General features: G+C 33.5%; 1 protein-coding gene across 1 annotated transcript; it reads left to right on the forward strand.

The window, feature by feature from the left end:
• The first annotated feature begins 1,231 nt into the window (after nucleotides 1-1,231).
• Nucleotides 1,232-6,090, forward strand: LOC114296696 (pre-mRNA cleavage factor Im 25 kDa subunit 2). Its single transcript, XM_028241023.2, has 7 exons — nucleotides 1,232-1,639; nucleotides 3,115-3,160; nucleotides 3,619-3,712; nucleotides 3,802-3,875; nucleotides 4,421-4,507; nucleotides 4,615-4,725; nucleotides 5,634-6,090. The coding sequence occupies exons 1-7, from the start codon at nucleotides 1,521-1,523 to the stop codon at nucleotides 5,703-5,705; spliced, it is 603 nt and encodes a 200-aa protein (XP_028096824.1). The 5' UTR covers nucleotides 1,232-1,520; the 3' UTR covers nucleotides 5,706-6,090.
• The last annotated feature ends 4,058 nt before the right edge of the window (nucleotides 6,091-10,148 follow it).

Here is a 10,148-nt window from a genome sequence, read left to right on the forward strand (position 1 = left end):
TCCTAGCCGAGATCTATTATGACCGAGCTCAGTTGCCCTCTGTTACGACCGAGCTCCTACTCGGTTGGGCCGGTCTAAGGAGGACCTTACTCGCCGAACTAAACAAGCGAACAATAGAAACCGGGCTAACAGAGAATCATCTCGGCAAACGGGTCTAGATTTCAACCGAGCAAACTCGCTCTGGAACGGCCCAGCCCAGCTTGGCCCAACACACACTCGGACCACTTTCAACCCGTCCATTACCACGGCCCAAAGCCAGATTGTAAAATCTCCCTCTCACAATCTAAGAATAGTTTATACTAATCCTAGCACTATACAATAACATGATTACAAAAGTATAGGCTTACAACTTATGTGTATATATTTTAAATTAATATGATAGTTGAGTATTTACCATACGTAATAAAAAGATAATAAATTTATATATAAATATAGAGCCACTCCTATTTATTTATACATCTACAGGTTCATTATCCATTTTATTTATCTGTCAAAGTGTCATCTATCTATCTACATATATATTCACGTGTCATTCATTTACTTGTTTTTGAGCCACATATCTGTTTATTTGTCTATATCACCATCAATTGTTATTGTCGATGACTTTTTCTACAATGATCTAGCAATAGTTGGATAAAAATGAAAAGGAAAAAGAGTTATTCACAATAATAATTTATCATTTTAACTAAACAATTTCATGAATTATGTTTTTTTTTTTTTAAATTTAAATCTTTGAGCCAGATGTCATATCTCCACATGAATTAATATATTATCAATTATAACTTTAAATGTTAATTTATATGACACAAGGATATATGACACAAGTTAATATAATAAACTTATACAAATTCAATTAGTATGATTAAGGTTGTAAAGATTACATTTATTGACCAATTCCAAATTCGATTTAAAAGTAATTTATTCATTCACTTCATCAACGTATGTTGTTTGGGTTATATATATACTTTTTAAATTTTTTATGAAAAAAATATAATGTGACATAGAAGTAATATGACTCAAAGAAAATAAAAAGAAAAAAAAAATACTAAAATAGTGTATCCCAGACAATCCCATATTTTTATTAAGTTTTGGCCTTAATTGGTACACCTTTGACACCTATAACTTTATATTTTATAAAAAATTTCATGATCATATCAAAACATCGCTATAAAAGTAATTTAAAAATTATTGATTATTAGGTCATTAGCTCAATCGGAACCCAAATCCCTTTGTGGAGTTGAATTTTTAATTCAAAAAATATTATAAATAACCATATTACCCTCTTCACTTTTTATATATATACTTTTTTAAAAATAAGCGAAAATAATGAATTTTAAAACGGATTTATAAAAATGCAAAAAAGGATATCCTAGTAAATTAGCTGACCTTGTGAGGGGTATTATGGTACATTCACTAGAATCCCAGTTCACACTCCAGAAAGGTACAACTGTTTGATCATCGCTGTTTCAGAGAAGAGAGAGAGTGTGTAAGAACAGAGAGTAGAGAGAGAGGGGGTAGAGATGGTGACATCGCCGGTGGTGAACACGTACCCTCTCTCGAGCTACACCTTCGGGACGAAGGAACCGAAGATGGAGAAAGACACTTCAGTCGCAGATCGCCTCGCTCGTATGAAACTCAAGTACGTATTACTCATTCAACTTTCATTTCGAACTCTAGACCCATAAAATTCCCCTGAATCACTCCGTTTGGTTGCCGAGAAACTTTAGTAATAGAAAATTACTTCCAAAATGGAGCCTCAGGAGAAATGAATTCATTTCATTTTCGGTTTTCATGCAGTTAAAAAGAAATTAAAGTAAGTCTTCTTTTAAATATCAAATGAAGTTAGGGTTTAATATTATTATTTTGTGCAAACAGTTCGGTAGAACTCAACTTGAAGAGGTTATGATCCTGGATCGTAGCCTATAGTAATTAACACCTTAGTGAATTACTCAAATGGATAAACTCAGAATTTGAGTAGAAGCTTCACTAATGACTGTGTGGTAAATTTGATATCCTACAAAATAGCCTTGAAAATTTTGAATAAACAATTGAGGCTTTTGATTTGGATGAAAATTTGAGTAAAACTCAATTTGCTATGAGTTGGTTTGTGTTTTGAGTGATTTTTACCCAAATTCTAGTTTGATATAGATTTGTTATGAGTTTGGATCAAAGAAGTGGTTCGTATTTTGAGTGATTTTTGCCCAAATTTTAGTTTGATATAGGTTTGAGTCAAGTGTTTTGAGTGATTTTTACCCTAATTTAAGTTCAATTTAATTTTGATGTCAGTTTGGTTGGCATTTTGAGTGATTTTTGCCTAAATTTTAGTTTGATATAGGGTTGAGTGTTTTGAGTGATTTTGACCTTAATTTAAGTTTGATGTAAGTTTGAGTCAAGGAGAAACCCTTAGCAGGTATGTTTATCCAGTCTATAGGCTGTCCTTTGGGTAAACCGCAAAGCCACAACCCATCTGATCTTATACTCAACGTGGTACCAAATGATACAACCCCCTTGCATATAATTCACCATTGAAAATCGGTTTACAAGAGTAGGTGCCCAAGAGGCTTATATTCACATGGCCAAACCCACTGTTAACCAATGGGGGATTGATAGTATATGAGAATGAGATATATGAACTATTTTAGTAAGATGTGACGGAACCAGGAAATGTGTATTGGGCACTTTGGAAATGGCTCATTTGGAAACTAGATAATTAGGTGTATCCTATTAATTTCCTTTTTCAGTTTTTATATGATTGAGCACTTTGGAAATAGCTTGTTTGGAAACTAGATAATTAGGTGTATTTGTATGTAAATGGAACAACTTCAAAGCCCATTAATTTAAATTTCAGTTTTTAAATGTTTCTATCTTTTAAAATATGGAATTTCCTAATCAACAATAGGGAAATTCAAAACCTGTTCCATTGGGTGTCTAAACAGATGTTGAATCAACTCATTTACAAAATTGCAGATTTTGAATTAGCTAATTCAAACTTGCGCAAACAAACGGGCACTTAATCAATATCACTACAAAATTGATTACCAGTTTTGGTAGCTTGATTAATTTCTCTCTGGTTATTGCATGGTGAACTAACTACATCTTTTGGTCAATCTACAGCTATTTGAAAGAAGGCATGAGGACCAGCGTTGAAGCAATCCTACTGGTCAGTGCACTGCATTCAAATCTTAACTTTAATGCCACCTTCTGTTTTATATACATATGAGAATCAAGAAAAAATAATTTTCTTTGGTCAAGTTAATACATGTTGTGTTTCAATACAAGAAAAATTCCAGCTGAATGGGCAGCATGGCGATATGGCATGGACTGATGAACTTTTTTTGAGTTGATTTGTCTTCAACTACATATTATGGATATGTTACGCACGTTAAATGTATGTATGCTTATTTTGGAGAAATTATAATGAATCCTGATTTAAGCTAAGACAACTCTTGCATTTTACGATGTGATTTAGATATTTGTTAGTTTCAAATGTAAACCGAGCCAATCAATTATCAGTTATCACCAATACCACCAAGCATCCTTGTCAGTTATAAGTTAGGGTTTAGAGATTAGTGTACTTATAAGTACCTTGATTTTGCTCTCAATGCTTGGTTTGTGCAGGTGCAAGAGCATAACCATCCTCACATTCTTCTTTTGCAAATTGGAAACACCTTTTGCAAGCTTCCTGGTGGCCGTTTGAAGCCTGGAGAAAATGGTATATAGTTTATAGTGTGCCTTCTCTCTCTCTCTCTCTCTCTCTCTCTCTCTCACAGATGTTAGGATGTTGCTTTCTACTTTTTGTAGAAATTGAAGGCTTGAAAAGGAAATTGTCGAGCAAACTTGGTGCTAATTCTCCTTCATTGCAACCGAATTGGCAGGTTTGTTCTTTCATTACCTTTAATAATCGAGCATATGCTGCTATTAGCTGTTAGTTTGAGTGGTATCTCCCGCCCCTAAAGAGAGATGTCTGGGTTCAAATCCCAATTAGACACAAGTTTGTGTGTTATTATTTATTAAATGAGGAGGCAGAAATTAGCTTCTAGCTAAATTTTCAACAACTGGGAAGGAAACAGTAAATACCAAGTTGGTCTGATTGACTATCATCCTTTTTAATTGGGGTAATTATAAGATAAAAAAGCTAATCCCTGAGAAAATGGGCATCCACCATGTTCCAGCTGATTAGCTTTTTATTTATATTTTTTGTTCTTGTTTTCCTTTGTTGCTCTCCATCTAGGAGAAGTAACTGTATTCCTGATTCACCAAAAAAACTGTGTTCCTGATTCCAGAGATATCCTAGTTGCTCTTTTTCCATCATCAAGAAAGAATTGTATTGCCCTGCTTGATTTTCATGTTGACAAGGAACATGAAGGGACGCATTATTGTGGGGATTTATTTGTGCTTATTTTGTCACATTTTGTTGCAGATTGGCGAGTGTGTGGCTATCTGGTGGAGGCCAAACTTTGAAACTATAATGTACCCCTATTGCCCTCCACATATCACAAAGCCTAAGGTAGTAGAGGATCTTTGGACTTCCCAGTGAGACATGGAATAAATTTGTTTTCTCCCTGATTGAGTTCTCTTGAAATCAGCTGTCCTAAAGAGGAATTTTCAATGCAGGAGTGTAAGAAGCTTTTCCTTGTTCACTTGTCTGAAAGAGAGTACTTCGCAGTACCCAAAAATTTGAAACTGCTGGCCGTTCCCCTGTTTGAACTCTATGATAATGTTCAGGTGTGTTCACATTTAAGCTTCAATTTTTATTCTTTCTCCATCTTTATTTTGGAACCATAATTGGTCACCTTATGGGGTTGGGCATGAATCATGGTTTTAAATAACAGTATTGACGATACATATCGGTATAGCCCATAGAGTCATCTATTGGCCAATATATCAGTAAATATCAGTATTGGAATTCCAAAATCCCGATACATATATATTTAAAACCCTGGCATGAATACTGTGCTGAACATAAGATGTGGCTTAAAAAATTGGTTTATTGGAAACATCAGTCTGAAGGAATTATTATGTGAAATGTGACTTTTCGAATTCTCTAGACTGTTTAAAACTTCAGAGTAGACATGCCATAAATTAAGAGTGTGGCTATTGATTTGGCTCCGATATCTTTTGTTTTATTTTATGGGGAAAACTAAACCAACCCTCCTCAAATTTCAGACAATTACAAAGACTCCCCTCAGGTTTCTGAAATAAAACTCCTCCCTTGTCAGTAACAATGGTTAACAAACATAACAAAATAATGTTTTCACCCTTCATAGTTATGCATATTCCAATCTAACTCATTGCTTTCACCCAACCCAATTCTAATCCAATTAAAACTCACCACAACTTAATATATAGAGATTGTGGAGGTTGAAGAAGGAGTGGGTTTCAACAAGTGCGGTGAACCTCACCTTAGATTACCATGTGCCAAAATGTGATTGATAGTTTAAAAAAAATGTGCATTCTTATTTGTAATTTACAAAGATGTACAAAATATTGTGGATAAGGTTAAAATTGTCATATAAAATTTGATGACATCAGCTTTTTAAAATTTCTTATTAACCGACCATTAATGGACAGCTATGCCCTTAGATTTTATATGTATGCTGAGTGAAGGCTGATTCATGGTTGCTTGTCTACAGAGATATGGGCCGGTTATATCAACAATTCCACAGCAGCTTTCCAGGTTCCATTTCAATATGATCCATGCATGAAACGTGGGCTTGCAGGTGTTTGTCTATGAAAATTTTAGACTAGTAGCTATCCATTTTAACTAGGAGTGTCCTGTTTGGCAGACTGACATATTACTCAAGCTAGTGCAGCCTAGGTTTGTAGTTTTCTCTGGCTTTAAAAGAGTTAAAGAAACAACGTGATAGTATGTCTGTGTGTTTTGAAGCTATGAGGTGTGTTTACAGATGTCAGGTTTAATGATGAGGAGAAACGGCATTGATCCTTTTGAAATAGTCTCTGTAGTTGTTTTGTAGCTTTCCAGTTGATTGGCTTGTGTTTGTGTTTACGTGTTTGCTTTCGTAACTCTAATTTCGAAAAGAAAAAAAAAATACATGCTGAAGGGATTCATTTCTCCCCTTGCTTCTGTAACTTCTGTTTGTGCTCTCGACAAGGTTCTGTGTCTTTTGTTTTTATTTTGAACTTTTTGTGCTTTATGTGACAGTGAAGAATGGGCAGGAGAAGGGGGAAATTGAGGGATCCAATTGATTATCAGTTTAATTAGTTGATTTATTAGGCTATGACGGCTGTGATTATATACCAGTGTTATATGAATAGAAGAACCCAAAATTGTTCAGCTGTTTGGTCCCAGACATGTGGGCGCAAAATGCTATCTTGCTCTATTCTTACGTAGCAATAAAAGCTTGCTTATGCTGCTTCGTCAGTGCCTTTTGCCTTCTCTTCGCTCTGGACAGGAGCGCTAGAGGATGTGGAGAGGGAGTGGGTGAAGCCTGTCATTCATAATGGAAAGAAAGATACTACTAATTTGCCTCTTTTGCCATCTTGAAATTTTAGTTCTGTGAAATGTGGATATTTGAACAAAGAATTTGGCAAGGTTAGATCGTCATTATAGCAGTTCTATTTTTATTTTTTTGGAATTATGAACAGTAAAGATGCTATGTGAAATTTCTCTGCCACAAATTTTATTTGGCCTATTTTGGCAATACGGTGAAAAGTTAGTTGTTTGACTTTTTTTGTTTTTTTAAATTACATCACTTCTTTATCTTTTACACATTTAAAAAAAAAAAGTCAATAAAAGTTTAAAAAGTCACCTTTAATCTATTTTGATAATTGCCTACTATGAAACATGTTTTCCATGTCAGAGCTGCAGGGTAACTCGAAAAATTGATTGCTGGAGTGGCTCCGTTGTTGGAAATGACGTCGTTTTGATCTTTTTTCTTTTTCTTTTTTTTATCTCTCTGCTTCCTCTTCTTCCTTTCCCTGGGCAATATGAAAAATTAGAAGAAGAAAAAGAAGAATTCAAAAAAATCGAAGTCTCAAAATCTAATCTGCAAAAAAAAAAAAATCAAAACTCAAAATCAAAATCTAAAATCAAAATCAGTTGGTTTTTTTTTTTTTTTGACCCCACTCTGCTTCCTCTTCTTCCTTCCCCAAAGCAATTTGAAAAATTAGAAGAAGAAGAAGAAGAAGAGCCTAAAAAAATCAAACAGCTCCAAAATCTAATCTGAGAAAAAAAAAAATCAAAATCAAAATCAAAATCAAAATTCAAAATCTAAAATCAAAACCAATTTCAGTCGCAAATTCAGCCAAAAAGAAGAAGAAGAAAAACAGCCTAATTTCAACGAAAAAAACAGCCCTGATTTCAGCATAGAAACGGTCCAATTTCAGCACTAAAACAGCCCCAATTTCAGCACCAAAAAGCACCAATTTGAACACGAAAACAGCATCAAAACAATACCAAAATAGTAGCAATTTGACCAAAAAAAAACCAAAACAACATTTTTGAAAATTTTTTTTTTTTTTTTGAGCTAATCTGAGATGTGATTTTTTAAAGGAAAAATCAAATCCATTCTCCTTCTCCGTCTCCGATATTTTTTTTATTATTTTAAAAAAACTCTAAAACAAATATTTTACCTTTAATTTTAACAAATATTTTACCTTTAATTTTTTTTATTAAAATATCAAAAATTATTAAAAATAAAAAATACAGATTAAAAATTGAAAATATTATTTTAAGAAAACTCTAAAACAAAGTGAATAAAGCACCATTTGAGAATTGGTCATTTTAATTAATTTTTGAATTTTTATATAAAAAAAATTGTGTACAAATTAAAAATAATGATATGACAATTTACACAGTAATAACTTTTTGACTACAAACTTAAGTTCCCAAACAGTCGCCAAACAGGGCCTAAGATCAACAAGAATAAAAAAAACAGAAAAGAAAAAAAGTCCCCAAACTGGGCCTAATCTCCTATCATTGTTCTCCTCCCATGGAGAAGGGATACGTGTCCTTTTTGGATAGATACACAGAACAGAAGTTAATGTTGACCCACCACGTGTATAGTGGGACCCATAGGATAATTTATGGACCTTATCCAGAAGAACCGACCTCTCTCTATTCCATTCCAATATTTATCCAAACAAGAGCAATCTCTCAAAATTCCAAGCGCGTGCCAAACACACACCAATCACACGTATTCGTACCGGAATCGCGCGTTCTCTATCTCAGTCAAGTTGCCTCCATCTTCCTACAGATTTGCGTGTAATACACACCCCTGCTTTAATAAGAAAAATTGCAAATGGTACAAATTCGCAAAGTTTAATTATTAAAGTTGGTATTTTTACCATTAATTTGTAATTTATTTGAAAATTTGTACTGAATTGTAATTTTTTCTAATTTAATACCATTGCTCATTTAGGAACTTGACTATTTTAATTAATTTTTTTAGTTTTTCAACATGACAAAAAAATTACAGTTCTATTAGAGAGCACCAAAATACCTGCTCTAAAAAGAGCTCTAAACAGGTGGCATGTAATATGTGAAACTGAAGGCCATTTGCATATTGAGTGCGTGTGTTTCACGCACTATAAAAAAAAAAAAAGTAAAATAAAATAAATCCCGCTCAAATGTTGATCTGAGCTCATGTATATAAAAGAAAAAAAAAAGAAATTCCCGCACATTTGATCTGAGCTTCTCTTCCACCGTTCCCTCGCCCCCGCCGTTCGGCGTTTGCCTTCTCCTCCACCGTCCGGCGTTTGCTATCTCCTTTGGCATTTGCAAATCTGTCCTCTGCCGTTCGTTTCCTCCACCGCCCGGCGTCTTCGTCGAACTTGGACTTCCATTTGGTCAGTTTCTATCTCTATCACATAGCAAGTTAGATTAAAAAAAAAAAAACAGTTCAGAAATCCACTGTTTTAGATGTTTATAAGTTTATAAAACATTTGAGTTCATGAAACCAATTAGAAGTTTATAGTTCAGGTCCAAACCGTTGAGTCCAAACATTAGAAGTTTATACTTTTGATGAGACATTTGAGTTCAGAAATCCCCTTTAGAAGTTTATACTAGAGGTCCAAACATTGGTCACACATTCAGTTCAACACACATTTGATGAGACATTTGAGTTCAGAAATCCCCTTTAGAAGTTTATACTAGAGGTCCAAATATTGGTCACACATTCAGGCCCCGTTTGGGGACTTACTTTTTTAGCCAATTAGCCAAAAAGTTATTAAATTAGCCAAAAAGCCAACAACTCATACTAAAAAGTCAAAGATTCTCTTTTCTCTCTACTTTTTGCACATCTTTTCGTAATTAGCCAAAAAGTCATCCCAAACATACAAGTTTTTTTTACCTACCTTTTTAGCCAAATAGCCAAAAAGTTACTAAATTAGCCTGTTCCTAAACGAGGCCTCAGTTCAACACACATTTGGGTTATGTATGCTTATACTTCAGTTTTGGTTTCTTGTGGAATTTGCTGTATATATTAGTTCAACACACATTCAGTTCATGTCTAATTTTTCGGTCCATTATTCAGCTCATGATAAAGAAGTTTAATCACCAAACCAAAAAAAAATAAAAATTAGGAGCAATCCAAACAAGTTTAATCACCATGATAAAGAAGTAATATTTCAGTCCATTATTCAACTAATCTCAATCAAAGTTTAATCTGTTATTAATCTATTATTAAAACACAATAATCTGTTATTAATTTTTGAAAATAATCTGTTATTAATTTTTGAAAATAATTTGTTATTAATTCTTGAATAATCTATTATTATAATAATCTATGATTAAATCATTTGATTTCAGTTTAATTTTTGAATGAGCAGAAATAGAGGATTGATTCAAATAATGGTGAGAATCCTTTATTAAATGAGAGTAAAGAAGTTGAGAAACCTAAGAGGGGTATGTGTTTTAGCTCAAAGCAAGAAGCGTACACATTTTATGCCAAATATGTTAAACATGTTGGATTTTCTATAGCTTGTAAAACACAAGTTATTGGCGATGATGGGGAATTAAGATACTTTGGGATTTAATGTTCTCGATCGGGGAAGAGAATAAAAAAATTAGAAGTAAACCTTCTAAAGCCATCTCTATCCACAAAAATTGGTTGCAAAGCAAGGGTACAAGCGAGCCTACAAAAGGATGAGAGATTTATGTTAACCACAATTAACCTTGAGCATAATCA

Source organism: Camellia sinensis, chromosome 2, assembly GCF_055761805.1.
Source record: "Camellia sinensis isolate YWXY chromosome 2, ASM5576180v1, whole genome shotgun sequence".
In the NCBI taxonomy this organism is placed as follows: Eukaryota; Viridiplantae; Streptophyta; class Magnoliopsida; order Ericales; family Theaceae; genus Camellia; species Camellia sinensis.